At 43.5% G+C, this 15,960-nt stretch overlaps 1 protein-coding gene across 1 annotated transcript in view; it reads right to left on the bottom strand.

The window, feature by feature from the left end:
• Positions 1–14,173: 14,173 nt before the first annotated feature.
• The window catches only part of LOC130317332 (zinc finger protein 420-like), a 45,307-nt gene continuing 43,520 nt past the window's right edge, over positions 14,174–15,960 (bottom strand). Inside the window, exon 12 of the mRNA XM_056552841.1 lies at positions 14,174–15,457. Coding sequence (XP_056408816.1) covers positions 14,655–15,457 — 803 coding nt within the window. The 3' untranslated portion in view covers positions 14,174–14,654. The remainder of the gene's footprint in view (positions 15,458–15,960) is intronic.

The raw sequence follows: 15,960 nt of genomic DNA, 5'->3' as shown, positions 1-15,960 counted from the left end.
TGTAGTCTAGTGCAGTGTATGTGTAGTGCAGTGTATTGTAGGTGTAGTGCGGTGTAGTGTAGTGCAGTGTAGGTGTAGTGCAGTGTAGGTGTAATGTAGGTGTAGCGTAGTGCAGTGTATTGTAGGTGTAGTGCAGTGTAGGTGTAGTGCAGTGTAGTATACGTGTAGTGTAGGTGTAATGTAGTTGTAGTGTAGGTGTTGTGCAGTGTAGGTCTATTGAAGGTGTAGTGTAGTGCAGTGTATTGTAGGTGTAGTGTAGGTGTAGTGTATTGTAGGTGTAGTGCAGTGTAGGTGTAGTGCAGTGTAGGTGTAATGTATTGTAGGTGTAGTGCAGTGTAGGTGTAATGTATTGTAGGTGTAGTGTAATGTAGTGCAGTGTAGGTGTAATGTATTGTAGGTGTAGTGTAGTGAAGTGTATTGTAGGTGTAGTGTAGTGCAGTGTAGGTGTAGTGCAGTGTAGTGTAGGTGTAGAGCAGTGTAGTGTAGGTGTAGAGCAGTGTAGTGTAGGTGTAGTGTAGTGCAGTGTATTGTAGGTGTAGTGTAGTGTAGGTGTAGTGTAGGTGTAGTGTAGTGCAGTGTAGTGTATTGCAGTGTAGTGTAGGTGTAGAGCAGTGTATTGTAGGTGTAGTGTAGTGTAGGTGTAGTGCAGTGTATTGTAGGTGTAGTGTAGTGCAGTGTAGGTGTAATGTAGGTGTAGTGTATTGTAGGTGTAGTGTAGTGCAGTGTAGGTGTAATGTAGGTGTAGTGTATTGTAGGTGTAGTGTATTGTAGGTGTAGTGCGGTGTAGTGTAATGTAGTGCAGTGTAAGTGCAGTGTAGGTGTAATGTAGGTGTAGTGTAGGTGTAGTGTAGGTGTAGTGTATTGTAGGTGTAGTGTAGGTGTATTGAAGGTGTAGTGTAGTGCAGTGTATTGTAGGTGTAGTGTAGGTGTAGTGCAGTGTAGTTGTATTGTAGGTGTAGTGTAGGTGTAGTGTATTGTAGGTGTAGTGCAGTGCAGTGTAGGTGTAGTGTAGGTGTAGTGCAGTGTATTGTAGGTGTAGTGTAGTGTAGGTGTAATGTAGGTGTAGTGTATTGTAGGTGTAGTGCAGTGTAGGTGTAATGTAGGTGTAGTGTATTGTAGTGTAGTGCAGTGTAGGTGTAATGTAGGTGTAGTGTATTGAAGGTGTAGTGTAGTGTAGGTGTAATGTAAGTGTAGTGTAGTGCAGTGTAGGTGTAATGTAGGTGTAGTGTATTGTAGTGCAGTGTAGGTGTAATGTAGGTGTAGTGCAGTGTAGGTGTAGTGTAGTGTAGGTGTAATGTAGGTGTAGTGTATTGAAGGTGTAGTCTAGTGCAGTGTAGGTGTAGTGCAGTGTATGTGTAGTGCAGTGTATTGTAGGTGTAGTGCGGTGTAGTGTAGTGCAGTGTAGGTGTAATGTAGGTGTAGTGTATTGTAGGTGTAGTGCGGTGTAGTGTAATGTAGTGCAGTGTAAGTGCAGTGTAGGTGTAATGTAGGTGTAGTGTAGGTGTAGTGTAGGTGTAGTGTATTGTAGGTGTAGTGTAGGTGTATTGAAGGTGTAGTGTAGTGCAGTGTATTGTAGGTGTAGTGTAGGTGTAGTGCAGTGTAGGTGCAGTGTAGTGTAGGTGTAGTGCAGTGTAGGTGTAATGTATTGTAGGTGTAGTGCAGTGTAGGTGTAATGTATTGTAGGTGTAGTGCAGTGTAGGTGTAGTGTATTTTAGGTGTAGTGCAGTGTAGGTGTATTGAAGGTGTAGTGCAGTGTAGTGTAGGTGTAGTGCAGTGTATTGTAGGTGTAGAGCAGTGTAGTGTAGTGTATTGTAGGTGTAGTGTAGTGCAGTGTAGGTGTAGTGTAGGTGTAGTGCAGTGTATTGTAGGTGTAGTGTAGTGCAGTGTAGGTGTAGTGCAGTGTAGGTGTAATGTAGGTGTAGTGTATTGTAGGTGTAGTGCAGTGTAGGTGTAATGTAGGTGTAGTGTATTGTAGTGTAGTGCAGTGTAGGTGTAATGTAGGTGTAGTGTATTGTAGGTGTAGTGCAGTGTAGGTGTAATGTAGGTGTAGTGTATTGTAGTGTAGTGCAGTGTAGGTGTAATGTAGGTGTAGTGTATTGTAGTGTAGTGCAGTGTAGGTGTAATGTAGGTGTAGTGTATTGAAGGTGTAGTGTAGTGTAGGTGTAATGTAAGTGTAGTGTAGTGCAGTGTAGGTGTAATGTAGGTGTAGTGTATTGAAGGTGTAGTCTAGTGCAGTGTAGGTGTAGTGCAGTGTATGTGTAGTGCAGTGTATTGTAGGTGTAGTGCGGTGTAGTGTAGTGCAGTGTAGGTGTAATGTAGGTGTAGTGTATTGTAGGTGTAGTGTATTGTAGGTGTAGTGCGGTGTAGTGTAATGTAGTGCAGTGTAAGTGCAGTGTAGGTGTAATGTAGGTGTAGTGTAGGTGTAGTGTATTGTAGGTGTAGTGTAGGTGTATTGAAGGTGTAGTGTAGTGCAGTGTATTGTAGGTGTAGTGTAGGTGTAGTGCAGTGTAGTTGTATTGTAGGTGTAGTGTAGGTGTAGTGTATTGTAGGTGTAGTGCAGTGCAGTGTAGGTGTAGTGTAGGTGTAGTGCAGTGTATTGTAGGTGTATTGTAGTGCAGTGTAGGTGTAATGTAGGTGTAGTGTATTGTAGGTGTAGTGCAGTGTAGGTGTAATGTAGGTGTAGTGTATTGTAGTGTAGTGCAGTGTAGGTGTAATGTAGGTGTAGTGTATTGAAGGTGTAGTGTAGTGTAGGTGTAATGTAAGTGTAGTGTATTGTAGTGTAGTGCAGTGTAGGTGTAATGTAGGTGTAGTGTATTGTAGTGCAGTGTAGGTGTAATGTAGGTGTAGTGTATTGTAGGTGTAGTGCAGTGTAGGTGTAGTGTAGTGTAGGTGTAATGTAGGTGTAGTGTATTGAAGGTGTAGTCTAGTGCAGTGTAGGTGTAGTGCAGTGTATGTGTAGTGCAGTGTATTGTAGGTGTAGTGCGGTGTAGTGTAGGTGTAGTGCAGTGTAGGTGTAATGTAGGTGTAGCGTAGTGCAGTGTATTGTAGGTGTAGTGCAGTGTAGGTGTAGTGCAGTGTAGTATACGTGTAGTGTAGGTGTAATGTAGTTGTAGTGTAGGTGTTGTGCAGTGTAGGTCTATTGAAGGTGTAGTGTAGTGCAGTGTATTGTAGGTGTAGTGTAGGTGTAGTGTATTGTAGGTGTAGTGCAGTGTAGGTGTAGTGCAGTGTAGGTGTAATGTATTGTAGGTGTAGTGCAGTGTAGGTGTAATGTATTGTAGGTGTAGTGCAGTGTAGGTGTAATGTATTGTAGGTGTAGTGTAATGTAGTGCAGTGTAGGTGTAATGTATTGTAGGTGTAGTGTAGTGCAGTGTATTGTAGGTGTAGTGTAGTGCAGTGTAGGTGTAGTGCAGTGTAGTGTAGGTGTAGAGCAGTGTAGTGTAGGTGTAGAGCAGTGTAGTGTAGGTGTAGAGCAGTGTAGTGTAGGTGTAGTGTAGTGCAGTGTATTGTAGGTGTAGTGTATTGTAGTGTAGGTGTATTGTAGGTGTAGTGTAGTGCAGTGTATTGTAGGTGTAGTGTAGTGCAGTGTAGTGTAGGTGTAGTATAGTGCAGTGTAGTGTAGGTGTAGAGCAGTGTAGGTGTAGTGCAGTGTATTGTAGGTGTAGTGTAGTGCAGTGTAGGTGTAATGTAGGTGTAGTGTATTGTAGGTGTAGTGTATTGTAGGTGTAGTGCGGTGTAGTGTAATGTAGTGCAGTGTAAGTGCAGTGTAGGTGTAATGTAGGTGTAGTGTAGGTGTAGTGTAGGTGTAGTGTATTGTAGGTGTAGTGTAGGTGTATTGAAGGTGTAGTGTAGTGCAGTGTATTGTAGGTGTAGTGTAGGTGTAGTGCAGTGTAGTTGTATTGTAGGTGTAGTGTAGTGTAGGTGTAGTGTATTGTAGGTGTAGTGCAGTGTAGGTGTATTGAAGGTGTAGTGTAGTGCAGTGTATTGTAGGTGTAGTGTAGTGTAGGTGTAGTGTATTGTAGGTGTAGTGTAGGTGTATTGAAGGTGTAGTGTAGTGCAGTGTAGTGTAGGTGTAGTGTATTGTAGGTGTAGTGTAGGTGTATTGAAGGTGTAGTGTAGTGCAGTGTATTGTAGGTGTAGTGTATTGTAGGTGTAGTGTAGGTGTATTGAAGGTGTAGTGTAGTGCAGTGTATTGTAGGTGTAGTGTATTGTAGGTGTAGTGCAGTGTAGGTGTATTGAAGGTGTAGTGTAGTGCAGTGTATTGTAGGTGTAGTGTAGTGCAGTGTAGTGTAGGTGTAGAGCAGTGTAGTGTAGGTGTAGTGCAGTGTATTGTAGGTGTTGTGTAGGTGTAGTGCAGTGTAGTGTAGGTGTAGTGTAGTGCAGTGTAGGTGTAATGTAGGTGTAGTGTATTGTAGGTGTAGTGTAGTGCAGTGTAGGTGTAATGTAGGTGTAGTGTATTGTAGGTGTAGTGCGGTGTAGTGTAATGTAGTGCAGTGTAGGTGTAATGTAGGTGTAGTGTCGTGCAGTGTAGTGTAGTGTAGGTGTATTGAAGGTGTAGTGTAGTGCAGTGTATTGTAGGTGTAGTGTAGTGTAGGTGTAGTGCAGTGTAGGTGTAATGTATTGTAGGTGTAGTGCAGTGTAGGTGTAATGTATTGTAGGTGTAGTGTAGTGTAATGTAGTGCAGTGTAGGTGTAGTGTATTGTAGGTGTAGTGCAGTGTAGATGTATTGAAGGTGTAGTGTAGTGCAGTGTATTGTAGGTGTAGTGTAGTGCAGTGTAGGTGTAGAGCAGTGTAGTGTAGGTGTAGTGCAGTGTATTGTAGGTGTAGTGTAGGTGTAGTGCAGTGTATTGTAGGTATAGTGCAGTGTAGGTGTAGTGTATTGTAGGTGTAGTGCAGTGTAGGTGTATTGAAGGTGTAGTGCAGTGTATTGTAGGTGTAGTGCAGTGTAGGTGCAGTGTAGTGTAGGTGTAGTGCAGTGTAGGTGTAGTGTAGTGCAGTGTAGGTGTATTGAAGGTGTTGTGCAGTGTATTGTAGGTGTAGTGTAGGTGTAGTGCAGTGTAGGTGTAATGTATTGTAGGTGTAGTGCAGTGTAGGTGTAATGTATTGTAGGTGTAGTGCAGTGTAGGTGTAATGTATTGTAGGTGTAGTGCAGTGTAGGTGTAATGTATTGTAGGTGTAGTGCAGTGTAGGTGTAATGTATTGTAGGTGTAGTGCAGTGTAGGTGTAGTGTATTGTAGGTGTAGTGCAGTGTAGGTGTATTGAAGGTGTAGTGCAGTGTAGTGTAGGTGTAGTGCAGTGTATTGTAGGTGTAGAGCAGTGTAGTGTAGTGTATTGTAGGTGTAGTGTAGTGCAGTGTAGGTGTAGTGTAGGTGTAGTGCAGTGTATTGTAGGTGTAGTGTAGTGCAGTGTAGGTGTAGTGCAGTGTAGGTGTAATGTAGGTGTAGTGTATTGTAGTGTAGTGCAGTGTAGGTGTAATGTAGGTGTAGTGTATTGTAGGTGTAGTGCAGTGTAGGTGTAATGTAGGTGTAGTGTATTGTAGTGTAGTGCAGTGTAGGTGTAATGTAGGTGTAGTGTATTGTAGGTGTAGTGCAGTGTAGGTGTAATGTAGGTGTAGTGTATTGTAGTGTAGTGCAGTGTAGGTGTAATGTAGGTGTAGTGTATTGAAGGTGTAGTGTAGTGTAGGTGTAATGTAAGTGTAGTGTAGTGCAGTGTAGGTGTAATGTAGGTGTAGTGTATTGTAGTGCAGTGTAGGTGTAATGTAGGTGTAGTGTATTGTAGGTGTAGTGCAGTGTAGGTGTAGTGTAGTGTAGGTGTAATGTAGGTGTAGTGTATTGAAGGTGTAGTCTAGTGCAGTGTAGGTGTAGTGCAGTGTATGTGTAGTGCAGTGTATTGTAGGTGTAGTGCGGTGTAGTGTAGTGCAGTGTAGGCGTAGTGCAGTGTAGGTGTAATGTAGGTGTAGCGTAGTGCAGTGTATTGTAGGTGTAGTGCAGTGTAGGTGTAGTGCAGTGTAGTATACGTGTAGTGTAGGTGTAATGTAGTTGTAGTGTAGGTGTTGTGCAGTGTAGGTCTATTGAAGGTGTAGTGTAGTGCAGTGTATTGTAGGTGTAGTGTAGGTGTAGTGTATTGTAGGTGTAGTGCAGTGTAGGTGTAGTGCAGTGTAGGTGTAATGTATTGTAGGTGTAGTGCAGTGTAGGTGTAATGTATTGTAGGTGTAGTGCAGTGTAGGTGTAATGTATTGTAGGTGTAGTCTAATTTAGTGCAGTGTAGGTGTAATGTATTGTAGGTGTAGTGTAGTGCAGTGTATTGTAGGTGTAGTGTAGGTGTATTGTAGGTGTAGTGTAGTGTAGTGTATTATAGGTGTAGTGTAGTGCAGTGTAGTGTAGGTGTAGTGTAGTGTAGGTGTAGAGCAGTGTAGTGTAGGTGTAGTGTAGTGCAGTGTATTGTAGGTGTAGTGTAGTGTAGGTGTAGTGCAGTGTATTGTAGGTGTAGTGTAGTGTAGGTGTAGTGTATTGTAGGTGTAGTGTAATGTAGTGCAGTGTAAGTGCAGTGTAGGTGTAATGTAGGTGTAGTGTAGGTGTAGTGTATTGTAGGTGTAGTGTAGGTGTATTGGAGGTGTAGTGTAGTGCAGTGTATTGGAGGTGTAGTGTAGGTGTAGTGCAGTGTAGTTGTATTGTAGGTGTAGTGTAGTGTAGGTGTAGTGTATTGAAGGTGTAGTGCAGTGTAGGTGTATTGAAGGTGTAGTGTAGTGCAGTGTATTGTAGGTGTAGTGTAGTGTAGGTGTAGTGTAGGTGTAGTGTATTGTAGGTGTAGTGCAGTGTAGGTGTATTGAAGGTGTAGTGTAGTGCAGTGTATTGTAGGTGTAGTGTAGTGTAGGTGTAGTGTATTGTAGGTGTAGTGTAGGTGTATTGAAGGTGTAGTGTAGTGCAGTGTATTGTAGGTGTAGTGTATTGTAGGTGTAGTGTAGGTGTATTGAAGGTGTAGTGTAGTGCAGTGTATTGTAGGTGTAGTGTAGGTGTAGTGCAGTGTAGTTGTATTGTAGGTGTAGTGTAGTGTAGGTGTAGTGTAGTGTAGGTGTAGTGCAGTGTAGTTGTATTGTAGGTGTAGTGTAGTGTAGGTGTAGTGTAGTGTAGGTGTAGTGTATTGTAGGTGTAGTGCAGTGTAGGTGTATTGAAGGTGTAGTGTAGTGTATTGTAGGTGTAGTGTAGTGCAGTGTAGTGTAGGTGTAGAGCAGTGTAGTGTAGGTGTAGTGCAGTGTATTGTAGGTGTAGTGTAGGTGTAGTGCAGTGTATTGTAGGTGTAGTGTAGTGCAGTGTAGGTGTAATGTAGGTGTAGTGTATTGTAGGTGTAGTGCAGTGTAGGTGTAATGTAGGTGTAGTGTATTGTAGGTGTAGTGCGGTGTAGTGTAATGTAGTGCAGTGTAGGTGCAGTGTAGGTGTAATGTAGGTGTAGTGTAGTGCAGTGTAGTGTAGTGTAGGTGTATTGAAGGTGTAGTGTAGTGCAGTGTATTGTAGGTGTAGTGTAGTGTAGGTGTAATGTATTGTAGGTGTAGTGCAGTGTAGGTGTAATGTATTGTAGGTGTAGTGTAGTGTAATGTAGTGCAGTGTAGGTGTAGTGTATTGTAGGTGTAGTGCAGTGTAGGTGTATTGAAGGTGTAGTGTAGTGCAGTGTATTGTAGGTGTAGTGTAGTGCAGTGTAGGTGTAGAGCAGTGTAGTGTAGGTGTAGTGCAGTGTATTGTAGGTGTAGTGTAGTGTAGGTGTAGTGCAGTGTATTGTAGGTGTAGTGTAGTGCAGTGTAGGTGTAGAGCAGTGTAGTGTAGGTGTAGTGCAGTGTATTGTAGGTGTAGTGTAGGTGTAGTGCAGTGTATTGTAGGTGTAGTGTAGTGCAGTGTAGGTGTAATGTAGGTGTAGTGTATTGTAGGTGTAGTGTAGTGTAGTGCAGTGTAGGTGTAGAGCAGTGTATTGTAGGTGTGGTGTAGGTGTAGTGCAGTGTATTGTAGGTGTAGTGTATTGTAGTGCAGGTGTAGTGCATTGTAGGTGTAATGTAGGTGTAGTGTATTGAAGGTGTAGTGTAGTGCAGTGTAGGTGTAATGTAGGTGTAGTGTAGTGCAGTGTATTGTAGGTGTAGTGCGGTGTAGTGTAAGTGTAGTGCAGTGTAGGTGTAATGTAGGTGTAGTGTAGTGCAGTGTATTGTAGGTGTAGTGCAGTGTAGGTGTAGTGCAGTGTAGTGTAGGTGTAGTGAAGTGTAGTGTATTGTAGTGTAGGTGTAATGTAGGTGTAGTGTATTGAAGGTGTAGTGTAGTGCAGTGTAGACGTAGTGCAGTGTAGGTGTAGTGCAGTGTAGTATACGTGTAGTGTAGGTGCAGTGTAGTATACGTGTAGTGTAGGTGTAGTGCAGTGTAGTTGTAGTGTAGTGCAGTGTATTGTAGTTGTAGTGTAGTGCAGTGTATTGTAGTTGTAGTGTAGTGCAGTGTATTGTAGTTGTAGTGTAGTGCAGTGTATTGTAGTTGTAGTGTAGTGCAGTGTAGTTGTAGTGTAGGTGTAGTGCAGTGTAGGTGTAGTGTAGGTGTAATGCAGTGTAGGTGTAGTGTAGGTGTAATGCAGTGTAGTGTATTGCAGTGTAGGTGTAGTGCAGTGTAGGTGTAGTGTATTGTAGGTGTAGTGCAGTGTAGGTGTAATGTAGGTGTAGTGTATTGTAGGTGTAGTGCAGTGAAGGTGTAGTGTAGTGTAGGTGTAATGCAGTGTAGTGCAGTGTAGGTGTAATGCAGTGTAGTGTATTGTAGTGTAGGTGTAGTGCAGTGTAGTGTATTGTAGGTGTAGTGCAGTGTAGGTGTAGTGCAGTGTAGTGTATTGTAGGTGTAGTGCAGTGTAGGTGTAGTGCAGTGTATTGTAGTGTAGTGCAGTGTATTGTAGGTGTAGTGTAGTGTAGTGTAGGTGTAGTGCAGTGTATTGTAGGTGTAGTGTAGTGCAGTGTAATGTAGGTGTAGTGTATTGTAGGTGTAGTGTAGTGCAGTGTAGGTGTAATGTAGGTGTAGTGTATTGTAGGTGTAGTGCAGTGTAGGTGTAATGTAGGTGTAGTGTATTGTAGGTGTAGTGTAGTGCAGTGTAGGTGTAATGTAGGTGTAGTGTATTGTAGGTGTAGTGCAGTGTAGGTGTAATGTAGGTGTAGTGTATTGTAGGTGTAGTGTATTGTAGGTGTAGTGCGGTGTAGTGTAATGTAGTGCAGTGTAGGTGTAATGTAGGTGTAGTGTAGTGCAGTGTATTGTAGGTGTAGTGTAGTGTAGGTGTATTGAAGGCGTAGTGTAGTGCAGTGTATTGTAGGTGTAGTGTAGTGTAGTGCAGTGTAGGTGTAATGTATTGTAGGTGTAGTGTAGTGTAATGTAGTGCAGTGTAGGTGTAGTGTATTGTAGGTGTAGTGCAGTGTAGGTGTATTGTAGGTGTAGTGTAGTGTAGGTGTAGGTGTAGAGCAGTGTAGGTGTATTGTAGGTGTAGTGTAGTGTATTGTAGGTGTAGTGCAGTGTAGGTGTATTGTAGGTGTAGTGTAGTGCAGTGTAGGTGTAGAGCAGTGTAGTGTAGGTGTAATGTAGGTGTAGTGTATTGTAGTGCAGGTGTAGTGCATTGTAGGTGTAATGTAGGTGTAGTGTATTGAAGGTGTAGTGTAGTGCAGTGTAGGTGCAGTGTAGGGGTAATGTAGGTGTAGTGTAGTGCAGTGTATTGTAGGTGTAGTGCGGTGTAGGTGTAATGTAGGTGTAGTGTAGTGCAGTGTATTGTAGGTGTAGTGCAGTGTAGGTGTAGTGCAGTGTAGTGTAGGTGTAGTGAAGTGTAGTGTATTGTAGTGTAGGTGTAATGTAGGTGTAGTGTATTGAAGGTGTAGTATAGTGCAGTGTAGGTGTAGTGCAGTGTAGTATACGTGTAGTGTAGGTGCAGTGTAGTATACGTGTAGTGTAGGTGTAGTGCAGTGTAGTTGTAGTGTAGGTGTAGTGCAGTGTATTGTAGTTGTAGTGTAGTGCAGTGTAGTGTAGGTGTAGTGCAGTGTAGTATACGTGTAGTGTAGGTGTAGTGCAGTGTAGTTGTAGTGTAGGTGTAGTGCAGTGTATTGTAGTTGTAGTGTAGTGCAGTGTAGTGTAGGTGTAGTGTAGGTGTAATGCAGTGTAGTGTATTGTAGTGTAGGTGTAGTGCAGTGTAGGTGTAGTGTATTGTAGGTGTAGTGCAGTGAAGGTGTAGTGTAGGTGTAATGCAGTGTAGTGCAGTGTAGGTGTAGTGTAGGTGTAATGCAGTGTAGTGTAGGTGTAGTGCAGTGTAGTGTATTGTAGGTGTAGTGCAGTGCAGTGTATTGTAGGTGTAGTGCAGTGTAGGTGTAGTGCAGTGTAGTGTATTGTAGGTGTAGTGCAGTGTAGGTGTAGTGCAGTGTAGTGTATTGTAGGTGTAGTGCAGTGCAGTGTATTGTAGGTGTAGTGCAGTGTAGTGTATTGTAGGTGTAGTGCAGTGTAGGTGTATTGTAGTTGTAGTGTAGGTGTAGTGTATTGTAGGTGTAGTGTATTGTAGGTGTAGTGCAGTGTGTTGTAGTGTAGGTGTAGTGCAGTGTAGTGTAGGTGTAGTGCAGTGTATTGTAGGTGTAGTGCAGTTGTAGTGTAGGTGTAATGCAGTGTAGTTGTAGTGTAGGTGTAGTGTAGTGCAGTGTATTGTAGATGTAGTGCAGTGTAGGTGTAGTGCAGTGTAGGTGTAGTGTAGGTGTAATGCAGTGTAGTGTATTGTAGGTGTAGTGCAGTGTAGGTGTAGTGTAGGTGTAATGCAGTGTAGTGTATTGTAGGTGTAGTGTAGGTGTAGTGCAGTGTAGGTGTAGTGCAGTGTAGGTGTAGTGTAGGTGTAGTGTATTGTAGTGTAGTGTAGGTGTAGTGTAGTTGTAGTGCAGTGTAGGTGTAGTGTAGGTGTAGTGCAGTGTAGGTGTAGTGTAGGTGTAGTGTAGGTGTAATGCAGTGTAGGTGTAGTGCAGTGTAGGTGTAGTGCAGTGTAGGTGTAGTGTAGGTGTAATGCAGTGTAGTGTATTGTAGTTGTAGTGTAGGTGTAGTGTAGGTGTAATGCAGTGTAGTGTATTGTAGTTGCAGTGTAGGTGTAGTGCAGTGTAGGTGTAGTGTATTGTAGGTGTAGTGCAGTGAAGGAGTAGTGTAGTGTAGTGTTTTTAGGGTACATTCACACGGTCGGGTTTACAGTGAGTTTTCCGCTGAGAGTTTGAGCTGTGGCGGAAAATTAAAATTCGCTGCATCTCAAACTTGCATCGAGAAACTCACTGTAAACCCGAGGGTGACTGTACCCTGTACATACATATGGGGGGGGGTATAACTACAACCCCCAGCATGCACAAACTACCAAATGGCATGCCGGGAGTTGTAGTTGTGCCTTCTGCTGTTACATAACAACTCCCAGCATGCCCTTTGGCACACCCTTACCTCTTGCTGCTGCGCAATCATCCTTCTGTCTGCTGCCGTCTCCAGTCTTGGGGCCCCGCTGGGGATCAGGGGCCTGCGCTCCAGGTACCGACTCCCAGCACCCGCTCTCGCCCTCTGGAATAAGGGCGGAGCATGTGCCGTTAGGGACACCCCCACAGCAGGAGTCCTGATTCGTTGCCCAGTAACGGCCGACAAATCAGGATGATCGTGAGGTGGCACCAGTGCTTCCTCACTCCTGCTGCTAAAGGGTGATAGGCGCCATCTCGGACGGTACTTTTCACCCTTTTTTCCAGGTCACCGGGGACCCGATTGACTCGAAATCACCGCAAAACACCGATCTGAATTGATCGTTGATTTGTGGCAATCGCTGACATGGGGGGGGGGGGGTCTCAGGACACCCCCAGGGGTTTTTGTACGGGGCGTCTTCTGAATGATTTCAGCAGGCATCCCGTTCTGTTCACCGCCGGATTACTGGGGGTAACTGGAAACGTCCAGGGTGTACAGGTACGCCCTGTGTCCTGAAGGGGTTAAAGGGGTATTCCAGGCAAAACCTTTTTTTATATATATCAACTGGCTCCGGAAAGTTAAACAGATTTGTAAATTACTTCTATTAAAAAATCTTAATCCTTCCAATAGTTATTAGCTTCTGAAGTTTTCTGTCTAACGGCTCGATGATGTCACGTCCCGGGAGCTGTGCATGATGGGGAAATATCCCCATAGGGACTGCACAGCTCCCGGGACGTGAGTCATTAGAGAGCAGTTAGACAGAAAACAACAACTCAACTTCAGAAGCTAATAACTATTGGAAGGATTAAGATTTTTTAATAGAAGTAATTTACAAATCTGTTTAACTTTCCGGAGCCAGTTGATATAAAAAAAAAAGTTTTGGCCTGGAATACCCCTTTAAGGACGCAGCCAATTTTATTTTTGCATTTTAGTTTTTTCCTCTTCGCCTTCAAAAAATCCTTAATCTTATATTTTCATCCACAGACATCAATCATTTTACCATAAAATGTGCGGCAGAACCAAAAAAATACTATTTGTGTGGGGAAGTTGAAAAGAAAACCGCAATTTTGCTAATTTTGGAAGGTTTCGTTTTCTCGCCGTGCACTTTACGGTAGAAATGACGTTTTCTTTATTCTGCGGCTCAATACGATTAAAATGATCCCCACAATTAGATTCTTTTCTATTATTGAACCGTTCAAAAAAATCTTTTTAACAAAGTACGTTTAAAATCCCTGTATTTTGACGACCTATAACTTTTCCATTTTTCCGTATAAGCGGCGGTATGGGGCTCATTTTTTGCGCCGTGATCTGTACTTTTTATTGATGCGCCATTTGCATATATAAAAATTTGAATTCATTTGAAAAAAAATTGAGGGGGGGGGGGGGAAATATGATGTGACAAAAATGCAGCAATTTTGGACTTAAAAAAAAATAAATTGACATTTACGCCGTTCACCGTACGGGATCATTAACATTATATTTTGATAGTTCGGACATTTATACACGCGGCGATACCAAATGTGTTTATTCATTTATTTTTTTACACTTTCTGGGGGTAAAATGGGAAAAGGGACAATTTACATTTTTATTGGGGGAGGGGATTTTTCACATTTTTTTAGGTCCCCATAGGGGACTATCTATTTCAATCATTTGATTAAGCATAGGCATAGCACTGATCAGTGTAATCGACGATCTTCTGCTCTGGTCTGCTCCGTCCACCATTATGGATGATCGGATCATCCATTTTACCGCACTGACACAGATGCCGTGATCTGTATTGATCACGGCATCTGAGGGGTTAATGGCAGACATCAGTGCGATGTCCGCCATTACCGGCGGGGATCTGCGGTGCATGAGGTGAGCGGTCATGTACAGGACGTAAATGTACATCCTGGTGCATTAAAGTTAATCTGTCACCAGAGTCAGTACTTATAGGCAGTGCAGGTGACACTGATGACAACGGTACTTACCTTGTCCCGGTCCGTGGCGGGGTCTCCTGTAATCTTCTCCGGTATCTTCACTCCGGGCACCGGCATGGGCGGAGCTTAATGACATAACCGCTGCTGTTCCCAGGACTCTGAGAGCAGCAGCGGTGATGTCACTAAGCTCCGCCCATGCCCCAAGCCGCTGCTGATTTCTGCAGTGTCCCAGGCAGCAGCGGTGATGTCACTAAGCTCCACCCATGCCCCAAGCCGCTGCTGCTTTCTGCAGTGTCCCGGGCAGCAGCGGTTACATCATTAAGCTCCGCCCATGCCCCAAGCCGCTGCTGCTTTCTGCAGTGTCCCGGGCAGCAGCGGTTACATCATTAAGCTCCGCCCATGCCCCAAGCCGCTGCTGCTTTCTGCAGTGTCCCGGGCAGCAGCGGTTACATCATTAAGCTCCGCCCATGCCCCAAGCCGGTGCCCGGAGTGAAGATACTGGAGAAGATTACAGGAGAACCCGCCACGGACCGGGACAAGGTAAGTACTGTTGTCCCCAGTGTCACCTGCACTGCCTATCGGTACCGGCACTGGTGACAGATTTCCTTTAAGTACAAACCGCACCAGGATGGACATTTACCTCCAGCGTCGTTAAGAGGTTAAAGTGGTACTCCGCCCTTAGACATCCAAAGGATAGGGGATAAGGTCTGATCGTGGGGGTCCCAGCGGCGAGAGCTCCGCGATCAGACATCTTATCCCCTATCCTTTGGATGTGCAGCACCTGGTGTTCGTCCACACCCCTTCGTGATGTCATGGCACGCCCCCTCAATGCACGTCCAGGTCTATGGGAGGGGGCATGACGGCACGACTCCCGCCGCCCGATCCAAGCGTTCAGAACAAAATGTTCCGAACGCTTGGGCAGCACAGTACCCCTTTAAGCACTGATTTTCTGTGTCATAGTGATGATAACATGACCCAGTTACAGTAATGAAACACATGTATGCAGCTGTGCTAGAATTAAACAGATGGCGCTGTAGGACTAGTGATGGTGAATGTGCATTATATAGACCAAAACAAACCCCCAAACAAACAGAGTGCTCCTTTAATTGTACCCTAAATGAAGAATTCAAGAACTGGAGAGACAACTCCTATTATTTAAGACAGAACAATCTCCGCCCCTTCCCCCCAAATCGGCTCTATGCTAAATAACAGGAACACAAAAGGTTCCAACAATCTTTTGGGGTGAAGCTTCTCACATTTGGTGCTTATCAGCGTCTTCTCTCACAACTTAAAACAAAAACGACTTCTCCCCTGTGTGAAGTTTTTGATGTATAATAAGTCCTGATTGATAGGCAAATGATTTCCCACATTCTGCACATGAAAACGGCTTCTCTCCTGTGTGAATTCTCTGATGTGTAATAAGAGCAGATTTCATGGTAAAACATTTTCCACATTCCAAACATAAAAACGGTCTCTCTCCTGTGTGGATTCTCTGATGAACATTAAGATCTGATTTCTGAGTGAAACGTTTCCCACATTCCAAACATGGAAACGGCTTCTCCCCCGTGTGAATTCTATAATGTTTGACAAGGTAAGGTTTTTGGGTAAAAGATTTTCCACATTCAAGACATGAAAATGGCTTCACCCCTGTGTGAATCTTATGATGCTCTGCAAGACCACTTTTCTTAATGAAACATTTTCCACATTCCGAACATGAAAATGGCTTCTCTCCAGTGTGGATTTTCTGATGCTCTACTAGCTTTGCTTTCTGGAAAAAACATTTCCCACATTCAGAACACGAAAAAGGCTTCTCCCCTGTATGAATTTTCTGATGTTGTGCTAGAATTGATTTGTTGGTGAAACATTTTCCACATTCCAAACATGAAAATGGCTTCTCTCCTTTGTGAGTTTTCTCATGCTGAATTAGATTTGAATTCTTGGTGAAACATTTCCCACATTCAGAACATGAAAACAGCTTCTCCTTTGTGTGATGTTTCTTATGTTGCAATACATGGGATTTCTTTTTAAAACTTTTTCCTTCTGAGTTTATATATGAAATGAATCTTTGTCCTAAGTCTTTGCTGTGACCATCTAGACAGAAAGTAGAACAGATTTTTGGTGTAAAAAAACAAAATAAGTTATTTATGAAACTGATGTTAGGATGTTATAAAAATAGGAGTCCAGGAGTTTAATGGACACTCTCAGAAAAACATTTTTTTGCTATTGAACTGATTGTGGTAAATAAAAAATGTATTTTGTTTAAAAAAAATGAAGTTTTCTACGTTTTATTTGTGTTTATAAAAGCTGCCACTAGGTGTCTCCCTACTGGTTCAGAGCACATTCCCCTCATCTCTACCATAGATTTTGGACTCCTGCTGGCCTGGCAGAAGTCCAAAATCAGGAAATGCTGAGTGGGGTTTGTGCAGCCTTAGCCAATCATAGCTGATCTCCCATTTAACTTCTCTGGGCTGTGTGTAGCAGAGTGAGGGAGGAAGTTCTCCCCTGTATGGCTTCAGATAATGTCACACCTGCTGGGGAACGCCCCTTCCCAGTCTGTGAATCTGACTGAGACTGAGCAGAAAACACAGAGCAAT

The sequence above is a fragment of the Hyla sarda genome, unplaced genomic scaffold, assembly GCF_029499605.1.
Source record: "Hyla sarda isolate aHylSar1 unplaced genomic scaffold, aHylSar1.hap1 scaffold_199, whole genome shotgun sequence".
NCBI lineage: Eukaryota > Metazoa > Chordata > Amphibia > Anura > Hylidae > Hyla > Hyla sarda.
The sequence above is the reverse complement of the archived record's forward strand: the minus strand, read 5'-3'. Positions and strand labels throughout refer to the sequence as shown.